The sequence below is a fragment of the Oncorhynchus mykiss genome, chromosome 31 (genome assembly GCF_013265735.2).
Source record: "Oncorhynchus mykiss isolate Arlee chromosome 31, USDA_OmykA_1.1, whole genome shotgun sequence".
Taxonomy (NCBI): domain Eukaryota; kingdom Metazoa; phylum Chordata; class Actinopteri; order Salmoniformes; family Salmonidae; genus Oncorhynchus; species Oncorhynchus mykiss.
In genome coordinates, this window is record NC_050571.1 from 34470684 (window position 1) to 34496806 (window position 26123).

The 26123-nt window shown below is 44.6% G+C and overlaps 1 protein-coding gene across 1 annotated transcript in view; it reads right to left on the bottom strand.

Moving 5' to 3' along the window:
• Positions 1–22039, bottom strand: part of LOC110505081 (protocadherin Fat 4) — a 98278-nt gene extending 76239 nt beyond the window's left edge. Inside the window, exon 1 of the mRNA XM_021584041.2 lies at positions 16429–22039. Coding sequence (XP_021439716.2) covers positions 16429–21534 — 5106 coding nt within the window. The 5' untranslated portion in view covers positions 21535–22039. The remainder of the gene's footprint in view (positions 1–16428) is intronic.
• Positions 22040–26123: the final 4084 nt, after the last annotated feature.

Genomic DNA, 26123 nt, shown 5'->3' on the forward strand with positions numbered 1-26123 from the left:
CCAGAAGATGCTTGGATTGTGGTCCAGCAGAACCATGCACACACAAAAAAACAAAAACCTAAAACTAAAGTTTGAGCATGAACATTTAGTGAACTGCAAAATAAGTTAGGAGTATGAAGTGGGCTGTGTACGTACGGTTGAAAAATAGAAATCTCACATCCGCGACTTCTTTCATCTCAGCTTTTCATGCCGTTAGCCATGACCACTGTTCACATTAGCATTTTACATACGACTCCCTCTGCAAAAAGACCCGGTTTTATTTTTGCTTACTGAGAACTTGCTTATCAGTTACCGTTCTCCACCCAGCATAAATCCCGAGGATTAAAGGACTTAAAAAAAAAAAAAAAAAAGTTTGGGGTTGGAAAAAAACACCGACAGGATGAAAAGAAGTTGGGGGGCCCATAGAAATGCTAAGGAAGTGGCTCTTTTTTTGTTGCTCGGGGGTAGGAAGTTCCCAGCTCCTCCACTTCATTAATTCATGCTATTTAACAAGCAGGATTGTGGGGGCTTCTTCGGCCCCCTTCACACTGGAACCAACAACAGTGCCATCAGTAACTGACAACCCCCTGGGCGGCAGAGCTATGGCCTCTGGGGTCCATGCTGCAAACAGAACCCCGGGAAGCAGAACCTTGCCATTCAAGAGTTCAGCTTTTATTTGTCATCCCTGTTCCCCTACCCAATCACGGGCCCAGGGGAGGAGGATAGAATCCTCTGTTCCTATTAGGGGGCTTGTCAGCATAATCAGTATGCTCATCCATAACTTCTAACTCTCGCTGACCAGAGCGGTGGTGGGGAGGGATGGGGGGAGTGCGTGAGAGGGTCTGGGTCGCGGACGAAAAGTGTCAGAGCAACAGAGAGGAGAAATGACAATATCCCCCTCACGCTCAAGGCAGAACAGCTTTTAAAGTTGTCGTTTTTTTTTCAAAGAAAATGTCCCAAAAATCACACATCATGTATCCTTGAACCGAATCGCGACAACCAGACAAGTAGAGACATGAAGGCCCTACCCCCATAAAAGTGAGACTGTTTTTAAATGAGACTGTTTAGCTCACGTAGACATAGACACGAGGGGAAAGACTGGTCAAGAGAGTTATTCACCGGAGACTAAGCCAAGGGGTCACCATGAGTGTAATGTTAGACACGCACTTTGGCTCACACAGCTAATGTACGTGACGTTTACCAGGGGTTTGAGTGCAACAGGGTAGACTTACACAAAAGCCTGAGCATGCATTAAGCCTGCGAGTGATCCTCTTGCAAATTTAGCCAATGTTAAAATTGTTCAAGTTACTATATTGAAAGAATGTTACCCACAATTCCACAAAATATCCCCTAGGGCCAAAGAGTTCATCGCTCATGGTGACTCCAAGTGTTGAAACAGGGGGTTGAAGATATCAACTCTCACACCCAATTTCAATATTTCATTCCACCACCCCCCTTCGTACATAACACTCCCCAATCTATGACTGAAGTTGACTGAAAGAAAACAGTGCACATATCCATTATCACAGTGAATGGACATTATCTATTGTGCATGGGTTATCTGTTACGGAGAGAAAAGGAGGGAGTGGTACACGGGATAAAGTCTTCCCACAGCTCATTAACCAAATGTGTGTCTCCCGGAGGCGAGAGGAGGGTCCGTGGGGGTCTGTCCTTTAATTACTAATATAGTTATTAAGAGGTGCCAATGGGGGGACCACCGGGGCAGGATTGTCCCTGCATTATCACAGTTGCCATTCAAGGCCTTGGAAATCCTCGAAAGCGGTGGCTCAGTGTCACCAAGGAGCTTTTATCAGCCTCCTCTCACCACCGGGCCCCCGGGTGGATCCCAGCCATAGCCCATAGGACCCCTGCTGTTCCGCCTTACACACGTACATACACGCCACACATCATACAAACATATGCATCCCACACGCGCACACACACAGTGGTTGTAAGGTAAAACAATTGCCGCCACACAGAGAGTGTCCAAGACTGTGGTGGTGCATCTATATTGTCTGTATGACCGGGAGACTGAAGGAAGAGCACTCTCGCTCTCTTTGCGGTGAAAGTGTGTCTGCGATGGGGTGGGGGACGTTCAGTCCAGGAGATAAATCGGCATGAGCGGTTCTCGTAAAACGGATGGACCATCAAGGGATCCTGTAAACAAAACGTTCAGCCTTTGGTCGGATTAATAATGCTATTTTGTTTAAGAGTGGTCATCCATCTCAGTGCTTTAGAGATATAGGCCTGATTGTATCAAAAGTACTGTTTATTTCTAAATATACACAGAATCCAAATGGAAACGCTGGGCGATTAACGCATACATTTCCCAGTCTGTGTAAACCGTATTCCCATTACCAAGAGCTAAGTGCATCGTGACAGACATCAAAAAGACTACGCCATTTAGATCCGTCTCTTCTTCGCCATGTCTCAGTTTGAAACATTTCCCAGGATGGATACGTCCTTTCTGAATGAAGTAATGAGCATTAAGGATTGAGCAGAGCAACCACAACCTCCTTCGTCCCCCCCCCCCCCCCCCCCCCGTTCCGTTGATGATTTAAACACACAGGGATGAAGCTGAGCATTTTTTTCCCTTAGCCAAACAGGGGGGGGGGGGGGGGGGAATGCCTGGGAATTACCTGTTGGACCTGAGAGAGCTTGGCGAGCCCGTGCCAGGGCACAAGGGCCGTGGTGCAAGACATTCACTTTAACAGACAAAGAGAGAGGCTAGGGGGAAGGGCCTCCTAGGGAAAAGTCACTAATGAATTCCACTTACAGTGCCTCCATTTTGCATGGTTTTCAGTGCTTATTGGATGGCAGAAACGGCTCATGAAGACAGCGTTAAGACGTATTCTTCTTTGCTACACAACACGTGTGATGCCGGGTTTTGTAAACCTTATGTTGTAGACGCAGTAAAAAGGTGACTCTATAGTTCCATTTTTGTCTTGGATAAGTTTTTCCGATCCAGTTCTGACGATAACGATTTAAGTTCAAATAAACTAGCCTTTAACACGTTTTTTTTTCCCAAATGAAACGCAACATACCGTGACATCTGCTTGCGGAAACAAGCGTCGCTCAGCTGGGTCGCGTTAACCATCAAAACGGGTCAATGACTTTTCATGCCAATGCATTGCCAGGAAGGACAGCAGCACTCATTTAACTGTCAGAAAGAAAGCGGAAATCCTGCAAGAAAAAAAGAGCTCCTAGCTGAGCCCCTGTCTACGGCCAGTAACAACAAAATGAATGGAAAAAATGAATGAGCATGTCAACTGCAGTTGCACAGAGGTTGCACGTCCATGATGCTCTCTCTTTGGCCTTGTTGTTCGTTCGCCTCATGCTGATGATAATGAATAGTGCAAAAGAATGACCAAGTTTCCCTTGGAAGGCAACAAAAGCCCCCATCACCTTGTGACATCTCGGCCTGGTAACACATAATCTGGGCCGTCCCAGGCTGTGCCACTAGCGCGGGCAGCGCCTGAGCACAGAGCTGGCCTCTGTACTTACTCAAGCCCTGGCTCGTCTGACTCCCATCAGACACTGGAAAAGGGGAGAAAAAAAAAAAACAGGCTAGACTCAATACAGACGCACTGCACCGCAACAGCCTGGCTGGCAAACCTGTCACCATTCAGGACGTCCAAATCGTCTGCGGAGATAAAACAGCTACGAACACAACCCGGCTGTGACTTGAATTACACCCATAGCCGGAGGAGGGATAACAAAAAAAGAGAGGTGATCTTCGATTAATGGAATTTGATAAGAAGAGAGTAATAGTGTTTAGAAAAAATGGGCCTCGTTGATAACTCAAAAGGGGCTTGAGGTTTAGTTGGAATGGTATTATCTAAAACAGAGTCCCTTTTTTCTAAGTAAATGGACAGAGCGAGGAAAGTGAAGGTGGAAGGTAAAAGGAATCCCTCGTGTCCTGGGAAGTTTCACATCTTCCTGATCAGTTTGGGTTTGACCCATTTTTAGCTTCTCCCTCGGACTGCTTGATTCATTCTGCTTTCGTGTCCCCCCCCCCCCCCCCGGAGGGTTTAACCTTGGGTCACCACCAACTTCTTAATCAGTCCAGCACATGACCAGCCCTCTCAAATCCTTACATACCAGAGGGAAGCACTCCCTTATACAGTATATTATGATAAAGAGCTCACGACCAAATAGAGAGAACTATATCCCCATTTGAAAGCCAGGCTCAATACATCAATCGACAGATTGGGGGGTGAGAAACACTTCTCCATAAAATCCACACTTCAAAAGAACCCACTTCTTAGACAGAGTGGGAGTGGGAGGTGGAGGTAGGGGGGATGTGTGTGTGTGTGTGTGGGGGGGGGGGGGGGTGGCAGTGTCCTTCAAGTCCACAATGCCACTGTGGTCCTCAGATCTAAAAAATCTTACAGGGACCTAGGATGTTGAAATAGTATGTGGTATGTTCTCTCCCAAACTCTTTCTCTTTGAAAATGTGACTTTTTGAATGGCCTCTAATTGCTATCAGTTGGGTTGTAATAACTTTAACCAAATGAGTGAAAGGGAAGCAAGGGAATAGGGTCTGTGTTGATTGGTTGTCAGTGGGAAGGGCAGTTTCCCGGGTTGGCCAGAGAACTAAAAAGGTCAAAGAGTGTCCCGAGAGGTCGGAAGCCCTGTCAGGGAGGGTCAGAGTTCATCCCACACAGTCATGGTTATTTATCCTCCTCAGTTAAAAAACACAAGGTTTAAGCCCTTCGGTTTAAACCCCACCGCCAAAAAAAATAAATAATGTGATCTCTTGTCATCCCCTATCATCTCTTATAATCTCAGAACTCTCCCCGTTTGTTTACTGTAACACCATTATCCTAATCTTTGTTTGACAAGAACAAAGATGCAGCTTTGGTAATAGAAAACGGCATGCAGCCGATCATTTGTGAGAAGAGTAGACCAACTTCTTACAATTGTATCGAGTTTGTACGCCATTATAAAAAAAGGTATTTTTCAATAATAAAGTAATTCTGATTGCCTACAATATATATTAGAGATATTAGAGAATATATGTAACCCTTATCTTGGTATCAGATAAAGATACTTCCTAAAACATCAAAACATTTACTAGATAGTATTTCATGTATCGCAAGTCCTGCCCCACAGCCCCGAGCCAACCAATGTATTTATCCAGGGCAAACAGAGCCACCACTTAACTTCAAAGTCTGGCCTGATAAACCTGAACTGATAACCCAAACTATAATATAGCCACGGTGAGCGGTGGCTAACAGTAACTCGCTGGAAACTAGTGCCAGTGTCTGAGAAGAAGAACTGATACACATACGGCTAGTCTAGCCAGAGAACAGTACAACCTCGTTAAAGAATGCCAAGTTCCCTATAAACGAGGAAGGCAAACACAACCTCTACACTCAGTGTCACGGAGAGCGACTGCAACACCTCTGCAGCCACTTGACAGAGTGAGTGAAAAAGGAAGGGGGGGGGGGAGAGGGGGAAGAGTAGCACTTCAGCCGAATGGGAGACACAAGCCCCGGCAGCAGTCAGAAGCGGGGACACAGGGGCTACTGTTCCCATTGAGCGCTTTGTCTCTGGGCCTCTCTTGTTTTTCATCAGCAAACCATGGTACAATGAAGGCGGCGTGCTCCCCTCCCCTCTCCGAGGCTGTCAATACTGGACCTATCAGGCCCTGAATGGCCGAACCAGCCTTCCCATGAAAATCAAGTCAATGACCTGCTTCCCTGCTCCCCTTGTGAAGTGGATGACAGCCATCATTTCCAACGGAGGGAACCAATATAAAATGCATTAATTCCTTCTCTGTGAGCTCACCGTAAATGATTTGATTGTGGCTGATTCGACATAGTCTTCCTGGCTTCCCCAGAAGAGGAAAAACTAAATGCAGGGAATGTTAAGAAGATTTTCAACCAAACATTCACTTCAGCCTTACGACCCAATCAAGTGGAAGAGAGACAGCTTTTGTCTACCTTTGGCCGACCAAGGCAAGTGCAGCAGTTGAGAGTGAAAAAAGGAAAATAAATGTAAAGATTTTGCCAAGCTTTTGTCACGCTTTAAGGGCTGGTTTAGTCAATTGCTGTCAGATCAAGAAGACAGAAAGAAAAAGAGCCGCGGTTGCCTTATATAAAAAAAAATATATAAAAAAAAACACTTTCTCTCGCAGCCAAGTCGGGAGAGTTCCCAATACACAGAATTACACAGTTACTTTTAAGGATTTGCATTTAAAAGATGGCATAGATGCCTGAATGCAGGTCGTTCCCCTGTGACCATAGAAACATTCCAAAAAGGTGGGAAATTCAGTCCACTGAACTTTAAACGACTTTATTAAAGTGTCACTAATCAGAAGTGAAAGACACAGGGTTTTAGTGTTTGGGCAAACTTTGGGCAAGCTTAATGACCTGCTAAGAGCATTACTTTGAAAAGCCTTGTTGACGGCAGAGTTTAATAAAAAAAAAAAGAAAGAAAGAGAGTCGTATAGCTCACTTTGAGAGAGAAAAAATGATTACCCTGAAAATGGCAAGAATTTGACTTTCCAAGGAATTCCATTTTCAGTCTGGAGTGAAGCAAATTATCCATTCCCACTGCTTTAAGAATAATAAACAAGGTCTTCTTATGTCAAGTAAGAGACTTACAGCTAATTCTACAATGTTTAACTGCCAGTCGATATTATCATATATTACAAATAAAACATGTTTCATTGGATTTGGCGGAAAACAAGCAGGAATACTGAGGTCTATAACTGGAAACAAAATAATTACTTATGAATATCTAATCCTGCTATTTATTTACAGATTGTCGATGACATATAAATGATTCAAGAACATTCCAGAATTTTTTGCTCCCCAACAATCTCTGGATCCTAAGCAGAAAATAGCTACCATTACAGTGTTTAATGGGATAACAACTCAAAGAATAATCCCTGGCTAACAATAGTGATGTTTGAAAGGACTCCTGTGAGTCCCGTTTGGTGTCTGCCAGGGCGGCCGGCGTTTTACAACCACCGGCTGGGCTATGTAATCTCCTCTCAATGGCCTACGAGCCACAGGCCTGGAGAGGAGACCTCCAGATGAGTCTCTATCCATCCATCCATCCGACCAGCAAAGCCCCAACGACGGAGAGAGCCAGCCTCATTTCCATCCAACTCCGATGGAGGTCTAGTGATCGCTAAGAATAAAAACCAGACCGCGGAATTGACTATTATGAAGCTATGGAGAGAAAAGGCGGGGGTTGAGGGGGGAGGATGAATTAACATTGGTGCTAAGGATTAAAAAGAGCTTCTGATCTTTGCTGCTTGTCCTAATCATACCACCCTCAATGAATCATCCTGGGATTATTTTATTAGAGCTGATTCGGGTAAGAAATTAATTAAAGTGGTACTCGAAATGATGTATGCGGAGTGGAAAAACAACAACAACAACAACAACAACAACAACAACAACAACAGGATAATGATCCAAGAGGCTAATTTATGTAATAATGATATGAATGGGATATCCGAAGACTAGCATGCTTAATGAGCAGGAAAAATAAGTATTTTTGAAAATAAGTGGATCTAAAATGAGGTGGAAGGTTGCTACTGTATCCACTGCTTGTTCTTTGCATAATCTTTGCATAATCTTTGCATAATTTATACTTCGCCAAACATTGTAGTAGCCTACATTGCAACAGAGTTTCGTACCGAATGCTTTTGTCACAATTCCTTTTAAAGTCCTATTCAGTTGCGTAACTGAACGGGGTGAAAACATCACGACAACAGCATAGTCAAAAACACATGTCCAAGATTAGCACTGATAAACATTTCCCGTGTTAGTTTTTGCAAATCTTAAGAGGCAGGCACGTTTACAATCCCCGACCTTAAGAAGCACCACAGTCCCCAATGGCTCTAATGCCAAACAGCACAGTGTCTTTAAAGCTGCTATGAAACCTACTGCAGGGGTCAGACAGGGCATTTGACAGACAGAGGGGGAAAAACACGAGCCTTCTCTGATTGACTCCAGATGACCGATAACGCCAAGACATCAAGCTAGGGCAACCACTTGTTGGCCTGCTTACGAGAAACTTGACAGTAGGACGGTATATTAGGTTTTAAAGATGCATCTGAACCTGATGTGCATTTACTATTGTGGCCAGACCTCATATTCGGAAATAGACAGCCAATGAATATGAATGATATATGGAGTAGAGACCTGGGGATAACTTTGAGATAACTTGCCTTTCACCGCACTGCGTGTGCACTATTTAACCTAGCAGTAACACACATTCCAATGATTAAATCTACAGAACGCACAAACAATTGTAATACCTTTAAGTTGTCACACGCTCAGAATGCAATGTTGAAAGGTTGGAAGACTTAGAAAGGTGTAAAAACCTGTGATTTGACTCAATCGAAAAGGGAACTTCTGCAAATGCCTCCACAGGCAAACCCTAAAGAAAACAACATAGTTGAAACACATGTCACGGTGACATCGTCAATGTATAAGGAGTAGGTCTTTATAAAGTTCATAACGTTTCCGCCCAGCACCTGGGCCTGAGTATTAGCATAATGTGATGTGCGTACGACAAGGTTACTTGCTCCATGGGCAACCAATCAGAGACAAAAGGAGCACACGGAGCGGTTTCATAGGCCGGCCTACAGATGAACCACATCATTATTAACAGCGTCTCAGCCTTGTCACACGTCTCCGATGCATAAAGACGCCATGGGGAGGTCAGGGTCTCCAGCACTGTAGGGCCATGTCACACACACACACACACGCAATGAAATGGATGCACATACACACAGATGCAAGACTGACCACACACACACAGTGTGGTGGTTCAGCTGCCAAGGGACATTGCTTCCGCTAATTCTGCAAATTCTGCAGGCTCTGCCAAGGGCAAGTCAAACGTCGCTGCGTTCACTGGCAACCTGACCCTTTGCGGTGTGAACGTTCATCACCTTCCCTCAGGGAATTAACTCGTTATCAGACCAAGCCGGAGCCAACACATACATCTCTCTCTCATTTATGCGTGACCAGAATCATGTCAGTGAAAAGTTTTACGGAATCCATTTCACGCCAACACACGGAATGAAGACTCAACCGCAATGGGAGTATGTGTCTGTTTATATGGTAGAGGAACAAATATGGAAGGAAATCCCATTCTTGGCCTGATCTTAATAAATCACTTGGCTCCAATGGAGAGGCGGCTCCATTGCAGAGAAATGACACAAATTCAATGCACCAGGACTTGTAGGTTTTTGCTGTGTGTTCTACCACAGAGCAAGTTCAGCACAGACCTGTAGAGTAGATCGAAGTACATACAGTATGGGTACATAAGTACATACTTTTAATGCATGACTACAGTGCATGATGTTCAGGGAAGCTACTCCCATTAAAGAGCAAACCTCATGAGGACCTCCCTATCACCAGGGGGGTATCAGAACACAGTGTTTCAGTATGAAGTAGCCAGCATATTTTCCATTTTGCTTGTTGGACATTGTATGCACCTTTGGCCAAAATACAGGGGAATCTTGACTTAACCACACAACTGCACACACGCACACAGCTAAATGGCAAATATGACAACATTCAACGTGAGACTAAATTACGCCAAAGGAATCAGATACAGCACAGCTGGTCTAATTAGGCCACTCCAGCGATTTGCATAGGAGAAACAGATGAGAGGGGGAAAAAAAGTAGTAACATTTGCACAATGTCAACGCGTGTAATGGCAACCAGAGAAACTGTTTCTGTGTCCCGATGTACGGAGCACAAACAGCTAAACGTTTTCCATTGCTCTTTGAGATATCGTCCGGTTTAATAAAAGCAGAACTTTTGCCTGACAACAAAGCTCAGAGAGAGCTGCTCAGGTACCCAATCAAAAATGAGAGCTTGAGTCACGTTGGCTGGCCAGAACATCGCTGCCCCAAAAAAATGTACACCCAGATGTTTTCAATTAGGCAGCCCTACCAGAGGGGGCCGCACTCACCGAAATGGCCAGCTAAAGAGGAGAGCTCTTTTTCTCTCTCAAACTGGAGACTTCAGTTGTTGGAATTGTGTAAACAAAAAGTGTTGTTTTATTATTAAAGCAAGTTTTGTTTGTTGCCGTGCAAATGCAATACATTTGTTTAGATTTAGAAAAATGTAGATGAGACTATTTGAATGGAACTCGTGCTGCCATCCTTAAAACGCAAGCAAATCCTTTTCAGTAACTCTTGGACACCACAAACTTGTTTTGGGAGAAAAGCTGTCGGAATTTGAAAATATCTCATGAGCCAAAGTTGCCTGCTCAATTCAGTTGACTTTGAATACTGCATTATGTAAGATATGATATGAAAAGGCCAACATATTTTCAAGAGAAGTTCCTCTTTTTTTCAAGTGCCAAACAAGGCACAACTATTCAGTTACACGCTGGTGTGCATGTATAATGAAACCTAATAAAAAAGTGTTCTCCGGAGTTTAGAGAGATGCTTCAAGGCACTCTAGAGAGACACACACACACACACTACGCCATACATAATTGAAAATAAACAGGTAAAACATAAGTCACACTTCCTGTCAAAACCGTTTGACCAGCCAGGATACAGTATGCTCTGCCCTTTTTCCCCCTCTCTTGATGGAAAACTCATAAAATAAGAGGGAAGACAACAATAACGTGAACTTTCTTCTCTGGTGCCAATCTATCCCTCCTTGTTTCTAGGCCTGACGGTGCTGAAGCTCGCTCTGACCCTCTCCCACAGCTCAAACCTCAATCCCCCCTCCTCCTCCTCCTCCTCCTCCTCCTCTCCACCTCCCTTCCCTCCTCTCTCTCTCTCTGCTCCTCAATTATCTGCCTGCCTGTGGGAGATAGCCTTCTTGCCTTGGGGTCATCTCTGCTAACCGCAGGCTCAAAGAAAAGAGGAGGGGGTTTAGACTTTGCAGAGGGCGCCAAAAAAAAAAACGCACATCCCATTTCCTGCAATTCCTTTAATGGCACTTGGTGCTGATGATACAGGGTGGTGATATAGGGTCTGTCAATCGAAATCCCTGAAAGCGTTTTTCTTTCCAGATGAAATGAAGATGTGCCTAAAGGTACTGCTGCAGTGTACTTTTGTCCAGAGAAAACAATAGAGGCTTCAGGGGAGCTGTATACATTTGGTGTGTGTTGTGTGTGTGTGTTTATGTATGTGTGTGTGTGTGTGTGTGAGTCACGTGTAGAACAAATCATTCCGTAGCTGGGATCCATTATTACTGCAGTGAAAATGTGCCAAAATCAACTCCCCTCTCGACTTTCCCCTCCTCCCAATCTCCCAAGCACACTCTGGGTCTGACTCCTCTAACTTTTTACTAGCCTAAGTAGTGGAATCTTTTTGCTGGAAACAAATTTGAACCGTTCCTTCATAGACCAGGCAAGTTAGCTGGACTTGAGCAGCACAGCTATTACAATACCTATATTGCAGATGACTAGATATTGTAGATCCTAGTACTACACAATACTAACGTGAATGCAACGTCAATAAAGTAAACAACACCCGACGACAGCCTATCAGCTTGAACCCGTTTCTATGTCGGCTGGATGCTAACAACCTGTAACACCTACGCCGGAAAGCCAGTCAAGACATTCTACTCAAAGTCACCCAGTAAACCGGAGTTCCTGGACTGCTGGCCAATCAAATCAGTGGAGGCTTCTGGGGGGGGGATACTTGATACCATTCCACCTATTCCACTCCAGCCGTTACCAAGAAGCCGTCCTCCCGATATTAAGGTGCCACCAACCACCTGTGCACTCGATAGGAGCATTTCTCATCAAGGTTCCGGTCAAGAGAACAAACTCATTAAGCCTCCGGTCCTGTTGTTGTTTGATCAATTGTCCCAGAGTCCAAAGCAGCAGGGCGTCCCCCAGTGGGCCTGATACTAGCTCAGCCTCTGTGTTCAGACCACATATGCGAGGAGTGATGAGGCCTGACAATCAAATCCACAGAACCAGAGAAATGTATCTCTGAAGTTAAAAATAAAAAAGGCCATGTGATAGCTCTTTGGAGCTCCCGCCACATTCATTTCTTATTCCAACTGAAAACGTGTGCTCTCTCTCCGGAAGACGACCGAGTCAAACAGCAGAGATAGGCAGCAGACAGAGAAGGAGAATGATTAGTCAGTCTGTCGTCAGTCTGTCGTCTGAGGTTGACTCTTGGTCGACATTAGTTGACCTAATGTGGTGCTCAGAGCGTTCATTACCAATGACATTTCTTTATTGACTATTGAATTTATGTAAAAAAAATATATATATATATATTTGTTTGATGCGCTGATTTGTTTGCAAATGTTATGCTGTATATACTGTAGAGGAAGAGGGAGAGAGCGAAAGAGAGACGGGAGGGAGAGAGGGAGGAAGAAAGAATAGGAAAAGAGGGGGAATATTGTGGAGGGGAGTGGGGGGGGGGGGGGGGGGGGTGTCATGACGTTAGTTGACACAACTTGCCTACATAGTGACACATGGTCTGGATAACGACCCCACAGCCTTGTTTTTCAACCTGAGCCCCGAGGGTGTCGTCGTGGCTAAACAAACACTCATTGTGAGCCGTGATGGCCGTTAGCTTTGAAACCGGGCGAGATAGAGAAACAAAAAGTTCAACATTTCAGAAAACAAGTGAGGTCTCTGTACAGAGACAGCCACGGACGTGCCCCACGATGCTATCACTGTATCAGCATTGATATTTGATATTGTAACAGTTAGAGTCATTCTTCCAGGGGAAGTGCTTTAAAGTGGTAGCATGAAAACTGGAGTGTTGCTGTCCTGGCATGGAAGATACTGTGTGTGAACTTGACCTCGCGCCTTGTAATCCAGCTATTTAATTGTGAACATTAACAACAAAATAATAGGGCAGCTGTGTGTGTGTGTGTGTGTGTGTGTGTGTGTCTGCTTTTCCCGCTGCATGCATGTGAGGAACGGTTTATAGGTTGTCTCGTAAAAGACACAGGCACTTAGAGAGAATCCTCTGTTGGCCTGTCTGAACTTTGACCTCAGACGGGACCACCATGGGAGGACCAACATATGCATCAACTCCATGAAGACTGTGAGGAACCCTGGTGATGGCCGCTACAAAACACATATCCAGCCAATTTACCCCGTGAATTTACTGTCTCGCTCGCCTCAGAAACCCTTCATCCCCCCCACGCCAACAAGCATATCGTATGGTATCAGGGCAGCGCAGCCCTCGCTCTACCTTGTTGACCTGCCTGTAGAGGTTTTGTGTTTCATAGTGCTTCTACACTACATCAAGCACTCCACCGGCCACTAATGCCCTACTCACATTTCCTCGGGGTTCAAGGTAGAGGAGTTTATGGGTTCAAATAGCGTTTGTTTTCTTTCAAATACGTTGAGCGTTTGACCAAGCCTGCCGGGAGAGCCAGGTGGACGGGGTTTGTACTTTTTGGTCTATTCCATTGGTTCCATTGTGCCAGGCAGCCTCAAACCGAACACAGCTAAAGTATTTTAAAAAACTAAAGAGTTTTTTCTGTGACGCCAACCGTGGTAAGGCATTTTAGGTTGAGTCGCAATCCATTCAACGCCCAATAAGCTTGCTTAAAACAGCAGCATGACATAAATAAACCGTCTTTCCCCAACTGTCTCATCGCTTACAAGAGGGTAGACGGTTATTTTCAACAATTTAATTTTGCTTTGGAGTGACTAGTTTTCTGGACAAAATGTACTTTGCAGGGGGGGGGGGGGGGGGGGGGTGGAACAGAACGTTTGAGGGAGCGAAAGCTGGGAGAGAGAGAGAGAAATGAAAGAAGTCGGTCAACTCCGCTGTCAAGAGTAAGATAAGCACTAATAAGAGGCATCTATCTAGCCATCTGTATTCCCTGTTGCTATGTCCAGTCCAAGAACACCAGGCCAGCGGGTAGAAGGCTGATGCTCCCCTCCTCAGTTTGTGAGATGATCCGAAACTTCTCCCAAGTCCCCCCCCCCCCCCCCCCACTCCAACTCCCACTTCCCTATTCCTCTGTCAGAAAGGAGGGGGTCCCATACACAACCCTAAATCTGTCAGTGAATGATGCTGGCACAGACCATAAGACAACAGAGCCCACTGAACCAATGCCAGAGGGGAGCAACACTATATCTGTGAAGGCAAAACAAAGGAAGGACTGTTGTGAGTCGGCAATGTTTATTTCCAGAAGGAACAATGCTTTCGAGGGGAAATAAGTGATGTAGCACTTCAGGCTCTCTCCTAAAAGCTCCATTATTTTTCACCAGGAGCAAAATAAAACAATTGAGCTGGAGCTGGAGAGGGAGTGGTTTTGGGAGTGGAGAGAGAGAGAGGAGGGCAGAGGGTAAGGGAGGGAGAGGAAGAGCCAGAGAATGAAAAGAAACAGAGAGAAAGAAAGAAAGAAAGACAGAGAGGGGGGGGGGGGGGGGTTGGCAGACGGAGGAAGATTCAGAGAGTGAGTGAAAGACAGAAAGAGAGAGCGGGCCAGACACCCTGAACAATATTGGCTGACAGGTTAAGAGCTAGAGCAGGTTGTTACATCATGTTCTGCTATCAAGGCCAACTCCAAATCCCAAAAGACGGAAACCAATCAACAATCAATGGTATTTATACTAACTTAAATCAGATAACAAGAGGCATTTCCAAAACAAGTCAGCGGCAACTTCTGTTTCAGCGGCAACTTCTGTTTCATAGCAAGCTCAGCGCCATGTCAGGTTGTTTATGATAGCAATCATTGATAAGGCATACTCAACAGAATTCTGTTCCGTTGAAGTCTTTCCTAAACATTGTACACAGTGCAAAGCACAAGAAAAGTGACGGTCAACATTTTTTTTACAATCAATACGAAGACCCTTTTGAAAGGGCCCTTAAATATTACGTTTTGATTTGAAATGTGTCAGTCTAAGCCCAAAACCTTAGCCTTTCCTATGTCACACTGCCGAGCAGTACCTGAGACTGCTTTAAAGTAGGGCAAATCGAAAAGGCCATTTCACCCAAAGGAAAGTCCGTTTAAAACCATCAAAGTGGCTTTAGCTATTACACATAAGAATGAACAATAGAGCGTGACAGTCATAGGGTATGTTAAAGTCATCGCTCAGGCGACTGAAAAGGTGAAAAACTTCACTGGACTTTGAGAACAGGATTTGTACAGGGTAAACTTAAGAAATGTGACGTGTATTATTTCCCTCCATTGAAGAGATTCGTATCTGTGGTGTTGCAGGCAAAGTGAGAGAGCATATGACATCCCCATTTGACCCTACTAACATTAAGTGAAATGACAGCGCAATTCTTTGCAAATAATCTCTGATTTGAATCATATCTGAGTTTGCCTCCAAATCACCTATTATTGGATTGGATTTCAATTTCAGTATTTGTAATGGTTGAAATGGTATCCACAAAAACTGTCAAAAGCAGCAGTGGGCTCCTTTTTGGTTGCACTCTTTTTGGTTGTCATCAAGCCTGTAATAACATGAATTCTTGGTTCCAGTTGAAATTTCCCAAAACACATATACAGTCTATAGAATTACATTTGTTTTTCATTTGAGGGGTGGCTAGAGTTTAGCCACCCAAAACTGGGTCTCGGGTTTCAGCGCTCAACTTCAGAGGATTTAACTCCACCCCCAACGAAACGAAGCCCAAGAGGTGCAGCATCACATAATGCATACGAAATAGAGAGCTTCGGTTTCAGTCTTCCATATTTTTCCCCCTTTCTCCTCTTCCCAAAAATCTTTTCACAGTCTTAAGAGGTCACCCAATTTTGATGGTCACTTATTTCCTGCAGAGCCTGGCCCAGTGGTAGCGGAGAGTACAACAGGACCATCCTTAAACCAAAACTGCCTCAGGCTCCAAACACCAACGTAATACTGACCCTGGTATAGTATACATGCACTAGGTCATCCGGATATTTCTCATGATGTGTTCTATTACTATCTATAGAAACCGAGAACAATTTATCATGGAAGCCCATCATAAGAAGCAACCCAGCGTGATTAACGCCAGCAATGAGCAGCAACAACAAAAAAAGTGTTCGATTTGGATTTGTGTCGTTCTTATTCACTGATTAGAATATCAAAGTTCATAACAGCACGAGCACAGCAACAACACAGGATACGCAGGCCCTTTCCCAGAAAACACAGACAAAACGCAGGACGGATTGTTATGGCCAGCCCTTTTTGGAACTGAAACAATACAATTATCTTGCCAAAAAAACAAGGCCTACTTATGTCCAAGGCAATTTAGATGTAATGTAACACAGAACTTTTAGCAATATAGTAAAAAAAAAAAAAAAAAAAAGGAATGTAATTAATGTGCGTACGAATGCACTAGGTAGACTAGGTGTGACTTGGACACTTTCCTTTCACCCCCGGGTTTTCCAGTCGAAAACTTGATCTCATTTCATTTAATCCCACTAAACGACTTCAACATCTGTACGGGTTCAATTTATGCTGTCTGGCAGCAATCGACCACAATGCGAAGGAGCCATTGAACTCTATTAAGTGAAGAGAAATAAACAGGCTACTAACCTCAGCTCTCTGTGTCCTGGGCTGACTGGCGTCTGTCTCGATGGCGTACACATCCACCAGGTAGAGGTCAGAGCCCAGTTCCCGGTCCAGCTCGGCTGCGGTCTGGATCACTCCAGTATGACGGCCTATGGTGAACAGGCGTCCCACGGCCTTGCCGCCGCCGCGGACCGACACTATGAAAAACTCCACCTTGGTAGCGGAGCCTCTGGGGCTGGAAGCGTCCAGGGAGATGACGTTGGTACCCGGAGGCTGGCCCTCCTTCAGGATGGTGATGTACTTGGGTTGTGAGAAGACGGGCCCATCGGCGCCCTGGAGGATTATGGTAAGCTCGGTCCTGGAGGTTTTCCTGTCCGAGCCGTGGTCGGTGGCCGACACGGTCAGGCTGTAGATAAGGCAAGACGGCACCAGCTGGGAAGCCAACCGGATATCCCCGCTATAGCGGTCCATGATGAACGTGTCCGAGTCTCCCTTCACCAGCTCATACTCCACCTCGCCATTAGAGCCCTCGTCAGGATCGAACGCCACCACCGTTGTGAGAATGGAGCCGATGACTATGGTGGACTCTGCGACCAGAGCATTCTGGGAAATGAAAGTGGGGACATTGTCGTTCAGATCTGTCACCCATATTGTGACATTCTTCAAGGCAAAGCGCCGGAATTCCACAGGAACTGCCTGGTCGGTGGCTTTAACTGTCAACTCAAAGAGATTTGAGAACTCTCTGTCAATCTCCTTGTTTGTGCATATGAGCCCACTGCTGGGGTCAATGCTAAAGTGACCTCCCCTGGGTGTCTGTTGAACTATGGAGTATTCCAGCTGTCCGTTAATGTCTGCATCCGTGTCATGAGCAGTGATTGTCATTACTGATGCAGAGAGGGGCATATTTTCAGGAATGGATTTAAAAATGTCACCGGGGGTAAATATAGGAGGATTGTCATTGAAATCTCTGACATGGATGACCACAGGAATTGTTGAGGACCTTGGTGGTCTCCCATTGTCTCTTGCAGTGATATTCAGTTTGTAAAAAGACTGAGTTTCAAAATCCAGCTTTTTCACAAGGAAGATGCTCCCTGTGTTGGGGCTAATGCTAAATGTCCCGTGGTTGTTTGTGGCTGTGATGCTGTATGTTATGTCAGCGTTATGACCCGAGTCAGAGTCTGTGGCTGTCACAGAGGCCACCAGCTCTCCAATCCTCATATTCTCCAGAACATCCACGGCTATGGCAGATTTGGGGAAAGAGGGAAAGTTATCATTCTCATCCTGTATGCTAATGCTGAGCATACAGGAGGAGGAGAGGGGCACGGTTCCAGAGTCCACAGCAATCATTTTTAACGAGTAGGTGGACGTCGCCTCATAGTCCAGCTTTCCCACTAGTGTGACCTGTCCAGAGCTGCGGTCGATGGTGAACTGGCTCTCCTCGTTGCCCTCCTTTATGTGGTAGAGGACCAGTCCGTTGTTGCTCTCATCCACATCGACGGCAGACACCCTCAGTAGCTGCGTCAGGTTCTGGGCCGACTCGGAGATGGAGGCCTGGTAAATGTCTTTGGTAAACTTGGGCGGGTTGTCATTGATGTCTTGGATGTAAACCTGCACTTTGGCCTGGTCTCTCAGGGGCTTGGGGAGCCCCTGGTCTGAGGAGATGACCGTAAAGCTGAACACTGTGGCGCCTCTCTGTCTCATGAGAGACTCGCGGTCCAACTGCAGAGTACTGGTCAACTCCCCCGTGATGGCGTTCAGCTCAAAGTTGGGCTGTGGAGTCTCAAACGCGTACCTGACCTCACTATTGGGGCCAAAGTCCTTATCCACTGCAAACACTCGCCCTACCAGTGACCCTCTCTTCTGCTCTTCCTCAAAGTGGAACAGATAATTAGTGCTGTTAAAGAGGGGACGATTGTCATTCACGTCGTCTAGAATTACACTGACATTGACACTGGCACTTAGTGGCTCCACTGCCCTGTCTGTGGCCACAAGCACTAAGTCATATCTGTCCTGGACCTCTCTGTCTAGCTCAGCTTTAATATACAACTGCCCATCCGGAAAGATCCCAAATACATCGCCTGTGTTCCCGCCAACTATGTCATACATCACTTCCCCATTCAGGCCTGAGTCTTTGTCAGTGGCCTCCACCTTGAAAAAGCGACTGTTGACAGGTTCAGACTCTAAAATAATGACCTCGTACGAGAGCTGATCAAACACGGGAGAGTTGTCGTTGACGTCGTACACGCTGACTGTTAGCAGTAGACGGGATGTGAGCAGGGGGACCCCCAGATCAGAGGCCAGGACCTCCACCTGGTAGGAGCTGGTGGTGAGCTCCAGTGGCCCGGTCAGTGTGATAAGCCCATGTTTCTCATGGATGTGGAACAGGCCTTTGGGGTTCTGCGTGAGGCTATAGAGCACCATGCCATTGGTGCCCTCGTCAGGGTCTGAGGCTTTGGCCTGGAATATCAGGTGCCCTGTGCTCCAGTTCTCCACTGCACTGACATGCTCGGCGGCGTGGATAAAATGGGGCGCGTTATCGTTTAAATCCTTCACTGTGACATTGACGAGGGCCTCGCCTGTTACCTCCCCACCTCTGGCAATGACTTTGAGTTGATAAAAAGACTGCTCCTCTCGGTCTATCGGACTGGATGCTTTGATTTGACCTGTTGCACTACTGACAGTAAATAGCCCCCTCTGGTCCCCTGAGGTGATTAAATATGTTATGTTTGAATTCAGATCGACAGTGGTGGCAGCTACAGTGCCAATAACTGTGCCAATGCCTACATTTTCAAACATGACAAAACTGTAGGCGTTCTGACTAAAGGTAGGGGGGTTGTCCTGTGTGTCTATGACATTAATGGTGACGATGGCCTGGGTGTGTGAACGGAGTCCCCCGCCATCTGCTGCTGTCACCTGCAGCTGGTAGGCGGTCTTCTCCTCTCTGTCCAGCGGCACCTGGGTGGTGATTTGACCTGAGTTGCTATTAATGTGGAATTTAGATGTGTCTCCAGCAGTTATGATATACTTTACAGTGCCATTTCTCCCCAGGTCAGGGTCTGTGGCTAATACAGTGGTTACGAATGAGCCAGAGGGCTCGTTCTCTTTCACATTGGCAAAGTACTGGACTGGGTAGAAGACTGGCCTATTGTCATTGATATCGCTCAGAGTTACGTTTACTTTACCAATGGAGTGGAGAGGGGGACAACCGGAGTCTGTAGCCTGGATGTAAAGGAAGTAACTCCCCTGGTCCTCCCTGTCCAGTTCTGTGGCTGTGCTTAACCTGCCTGATACAACATCCAGGCGGAAAAACTCTTGTACATTAGATGGGGTCTCCGGGTCAAAAGAGAACCTGATAGTTCCATTGGCTCCAAGGTCATCATCTGACGCTGACAACAATAGGAGCTCAGCACCGGCTGGAGAGTGCTCCACCAGGGACACATGATACGTGCTCTGTGTAAATGTGGGCACTTGGTCATTCACGTCAGTTATGTTGACTATCAATTTAGTGTAGGACATTTTGGGTTGCAGCCCCTGGTCTTTTGCACTGATGTTGAGCACTATTTCAGATGCTACTTCCCGATCCAACAAAGCGGCGCTGGTAACCAGACCACTGTTTTCACTGATGGCAAACCAGCCCAAACTGTTTCCAGACACCAGGGAGTAGCGAAGGTTGGCATTCTGCCCGGAGTCGCCATCTGTTGCAGAGACCCCTTTAATGTAGCTGCCTTTTGGAATGTCTTCACTGATATCTACTCTGTACAGGGCTTCCTGGAATATGGGCGGGTGGTCATTGATATCATTCACAAAAATAACCAGGCTGGCAAAAGAGGACCTGGCCATGGGTTTGCCATTGTCTGATACCGACACAGTCAGGTTGTAGGAGGAAATGCGCTCCCTGTCTAGAACACTAGCCACTTTGATTAAGCTTAGGTTGGGAACTGGGGAAGTGTGCACTTCAAAGTGTCTCTGCTCATTGCCCCCCAATATTGAGACAGATATATTGCCATTAGCTGTGGGCGAGTCTGAATCGGAGACTGTCAATAAGGCTACCACTGTACCAATCTGAGCATTTTCGTCAACAGAGGCAAACTTAGACGTGGTGGGGAAATATCTAAACTTCACAACTGGGTCATTATCATTGACATCCAGTAGTTTGATAGTGGCCTCTGACCTACCTGACAGAGAAGGTGCCCCGTTGTCCATAGCATGAATAGTCAAAGAGTATTCTTTCTTACGCTCATAATCCAAACTTTCTTTTATAATGACGGTCCCTGCTTTGGGGTCGATTTGAAAAGGTGTTCCCTCGTCTAAAAAGTACCTGATGTCTGCATTTGCGCCCTCATCTCGGTCTGATGCTGTTATTTGCAGAACACTAGAACCAACTGCTGTGTCTTCAAAAACACTTGTTTGATATTGATCATGATCAAACATAGGGGGGTTGTCATTGATATCTTGGATAGTTACATTTACTTGCATGTACCCAAACTTCTTAGGGTCTCCTTTGTCCTCTACTTCAATCAAGAGTTGGAAGAAGGGAGTTACTTCCCTGTCCAAGCCTCCAGTTGAAACGAGGTGACAGAATGCCCCCTCTCCACTAGGATTGACTGTAATATCCAAACGGAATTTCCTTTGCTCGTTGCCATTCACTATTCTGTAGGTGGTGTGATCCACTCCATTACTCCCAATGTCTGAATCTGTGGCGGTGTCCAGAATCACTTGTCTGCCACTGCTGGCGTCCTCTTTGAACGAAACTACAATTGATGAGTCGGGAAACACTGGCGAATTATCATTTATATCCAGTACAACAATCCTAACTTCGGTAGGATAAGTAGGTTGGCTGGAGAGGACCACCACATTGATGACATTACTTTGCAAAATTTCCCTGTCAATCACAGAGGAGGTGTAAATGACTCCAGTGGTGCCATTAATTGCAAAAAGTTTGTGGTTTTCACTGAAGCGATAGGCGAAGCTGGGCTTCGTCTCTATCGTCCCCACGTAGGTACCAATCGGTTGCTCCTCCAACACCCGAAACTCTTGACGGATTTGACTGGATGAAGAATATTGCGACAAAGTCCATAGCATTAATAAAATCAAATGGAACCGGCCTAAGCCCCTACCTGTAAACGCCATGGTCAAAATCCCAGTCCACCTTTATTAGAAAAAGTCCATGACGAAGATGCATCAACTTTATTCGAGTTTGGCCAACACTAAAGCATTGTATTCCAAAAATTCACTAATTATTCATAATTCCAGCGATGATTAAGGATATTTCCACAGTTTGAGTACCCTGAAGTAGGACTCTTATTTTGTCCCGTGTTAGAATATCTTGATGTAGTAATTGAATCTGCAGTGCTCTGTCCCCTTGCTTGTCAATGAAGTTTCACCACTGCGCTCCCCTGTAGCAAAACGCATCTGTTAGCGGCAATTCGTGATGGTTAATTTGCGCAATAAAGTTCCCGATGCATAGGAAATACAAAAGTGAAACATACATGTGAATATCTCCTCTCAGTTGTCAAAAGTGTATCCAACAGTTTAAAGTAATTCAATAATTGTATTGATAGAATACGGAAAGCTCAGCTCAGCTGTAGGCTACCAATGCATGGTCCCATGGAATAACGGTGCAGGAGCTTCAGCCATACGCTTAGGTCCCTAGTAATTTAGAACAAAACTAGAGTTAGGCAAACTCCCTCCCACCTGTAATCCCATTGGATAACAGTGCTTCTGCTCGCCCTACTTGCCATTCCTTTCTATTGTAAACCGGAGCCCTTGTCGTGGCTTGTGGATGAGAACGTCAATCAAAGCAAATATCAGTCATTGTGGCATGTGAGACAGGTGACAGGTTTAGGATAACTGCAACACAGGTCTACTTAAAATGTGTTGTAGAAGTATTGTCTTAAAAAAAAATGTATTTCCTTTTAATATAGTTACTTCAAAATGTGGTCATTCATCAAAGTAGCCTAAATGTAGGCCGACATTTTCTTACATTGTTCTGACTTTATCACGTTCCGGTAACTTGATAACAAATGCAGCCTATAAGGTTTCAATCTGGAATGTATTTACCCACCTAAATCCCATAGGCCAGGTTGATTAGAAAGGTATCTAGTTTAAAACTCTGAATAGAAAGATTACCAATAGCCTTTCTCATTGTCACACGTTTTAAACAGAGATGTTCGTAATGCATCGCAAACGGTTTTATGTTTGTTGTTACTCCTAACGATGAAAATGCGAAACAGGATTGCAATTTGGAAATGTATCAGTGTCATGTGTCTTCTTATGATGTGTATTTTACATGTGGGTACGTTGCGCCCTCTAGTGTCTTAATTTAATCATCAAGCAGCCTTAATGTTTTGGACAATGATACTCCACCTATGGGTGATGATACAAGGCAAAATGCAGATAAAATATAGCATATACTGCAGGTTAATAACGTTCAAATTGTATTCTTAAGTGACGGAATAGATGTCTCCAATAGATTAATGACTGCAATGACTCCAACACGTAAATGATGTGTAACCGATTTTTTAATTAATTTAAAAAATGAGCTTGTCAGTGACTAAATATATCTTCAAAATGTCTGAATGACATCTAAAACATTTAATTTTGAACCATAACTGTCTGCTCAATCGTGGCAGTCGTATGTGACCAATGACCATTTGCACAATGAGGTCGTGATCAGGACATCGCTGTGCAGCAGAATCAGAAAGGACATGACTCAACCATCTTAATTGAATTACAGACAGGGGAAGGTTGGCACAGACAGCATGGACTGACAGCCAATGCACGCACCCATTCAATGTTCCAGTAGCCTAACAGACAGAGACTAACCGTATCAAGGCAGATTAGCTTCCCACGCTGTCTTTCCTGCCTGCCAGCCAGCCAGTTAACTTGATTATGCTAAACCTGAAGCTTGCAGGATGCTTTTTATATTTAAAAAAAAATCATCTTATTATTGTGTTTATTGCAAAACATTTTTAGCTCGGATTGATGTGTTCATCTTTTACTTCAGAGTTGCCGGTTTTCAATCCATATGGGTCTTCAAAACCAGATGACCAATTGACCCAAGTCTTACCTCTTGTAACAATCAGATTGGATCTCAAACTGAGTTACAAGTTTAAAGTTCAAGGAAATACTGTGTCAATATTAGAGCAACAAAAACAAAACAGACAAAGTGTTATGAAGAGCAAAATAAGCATATTGTCACCAATCAGAGTTTCAGACAAGTAAAACATGCAATTAAAAATTAGAGTCCAAAATAAAGTTCATAAAGTTCAAATCTAAAATAAATAAGTTAGTCTAAAATCCAATCAGAGTCTAGTCCACGATCAAAAAAAAGACTCCAAACGCAAAAATGTGTGATCCTCCTTCTTAATGTAAAATACATCTCAATCCAAAATGGTTGAGACCTCAATGGAACATAGTAGAATTGGAAATCCGGCCTAGCAGAAATGCTTCAGATGGCTCAGTGTTCAAAGACCCAAACAAACCAACAAAAATGTACTCCTTCGACAATATATATTACTATTTGGCTACATTTCTTGGCAGCTAAATGCTTTTAAACACCTCAGCAACATTATTATTTGAGCGTTGACTTTGGCTTCTGTGACTTTTCAATCCAAATGTGCACAATTTATTGTGTACTTTTTGTAAAAGCACTGGCAATATCATCTTATCACAGTGATAATTTGTTTGATCGTTATGGCTATTGAATCTAAACACATTACCACCATATTTGTAGACATCTTAAAACAGATGTTTCTCCAGCTATCGTCTCAGAATCAAAAGTGAAATCCCTTAATCTGATTACCTTGGACCCCCTCAAGGACTGGAATACTGTAGCCTGTTCCCTTTAAAAAAAAGTGCATGAGCACAACCCTGCAGTACATGTAATCGTAAAATCTGTCAACATACTGTAAAGCCAAGGCCCAGTAATAAAGATCAAATGCAGCAGTCAATGAGAGGATGAAAGAGTGCCGTAATCCAAAACAGACATGTGCCTCATTGAAAACTGCAGACAGAACGGGAATGAAAGCGAGGAGTTAACTCAATGGGAGAACGACACATACAGTGCAAATGTGTTGTTCATAAGATTCTATTCACAGTATTTCCATTCAAATGAATGGAACATAGTTTCAAGGCTTTCTTTCAACTCAGTCTTTAAGTAGACACAGTCGTTGCACAGTAGAATAATCTATTTTATTATTCAGGCAAGGGCCGAATAAATTCAAGTGAAAGTCCTTTTAATTGACTTTTTGAAGCACTGTATGACAAAAAAAAAGATTGTTGTACAACCAGGAAGTGCGAGCCAGTGAAACAGCAGTCCCTCTTTTCAAATCCGTTTGTGAATGGCAAGGATCTAACGCTGACAGTGGATCTATTGCGTGTCTGTATTTGTTTACCATGCCTCCAGGTTTTAAATTGTCATCCAGGCTCTATCAGGGATTTTCCCCGGACCCCTCGTTGCTAAGTAGAATGTAAGGGCCTTCTGTTACCCAACAAGCTCGGTTTCTCCCGTTGCGTATGCACGACCATGAATTTCCATCTCCCTGGCCGGTTGTGCTTAGCGGGTCTCAGCACCGGGATATACTGTACGTGTGAATGTCAATCAGCCAACTCGGTGGAATACATGTGCGTTACAGGTATAAGAGATCATCAGCCACAATATCGTGGTCATATTTTGGAGAGATATCCCACTTGTGTTGTCTAACATTGCACAGACATTTGTTCTGTGGACTGGAGGAGATATGGAAATGTGTCGATATTTTGTGTTTGTTGCAAGAGCCTTAGTGTCCATTCATATATACATGTTATTGATTAGTAGATCTCCCTTGATGTAGGCTTACATATCTTAAAGAAAATCCATATCGTACCAACATCGGCAGTGGTTAGAGCCCTGGGCCAGTAACCGAAAGGATGCTTGATTGAATCCCAGAGCTGACAATTTAATAATATGTTGTTCTGCCCCTAACCCACTGTTCATAGGCCGTCATTGTAAATACGAATTTGTTCCTACCTGACTTGCCTAGGTCAATGCATATGTATTTTTTTAAATCACCATGTCTGCATTTACCCACCAGATGTCACCATTGTATCACCATGCAAATCAAACTTCATGCTTCCACAAACAATAACGGAGAGGGTGGTGTGCTTGGAACGTTTTTGTCGTCTTTATCAGGCCTCCATCCATGCACAGAAATGTAATTTGAATTGCTCCGTTCACAAGAATGATCACATTTCCAGATAAGATAATGACAACGATTATACAGATCACAGTATGTTATCCCTTTGAATAATCAATCATCTGAAACTTTAAAGCCAGCCTCAAAGGATTTAGGAGGACAGTGACAAATTGCTTCAGTTGGAGTGGGGTTCTGTTCTTTAAGCACGTATCCCTTTCACACTCATGTTGGGGGGGGTGGATAATATGGACTCCTCGGATGTCCTTTCAAACTTCAAACCCCGAGTAGAACTTCAGTTTAAAAAAAACCTGAGGTGCAGCGTAGGGATTAGCTTTACCGACTGTCATGTTCAAGTTCTAATGTGTGCAGCTCCAGTGACCAGGCACACGTTCTAAATATGTCCTTTGTCCTGATCCTGTCCCACATTTTGATTGTGCCCACATTTTTAGACAGGTGTAGACACTTGAGAGAGACACACTGTGAACTGATTTTGATGTAAAAACGGGCACGATCAGGACATAATCGGGACAAGATCAGAATGAA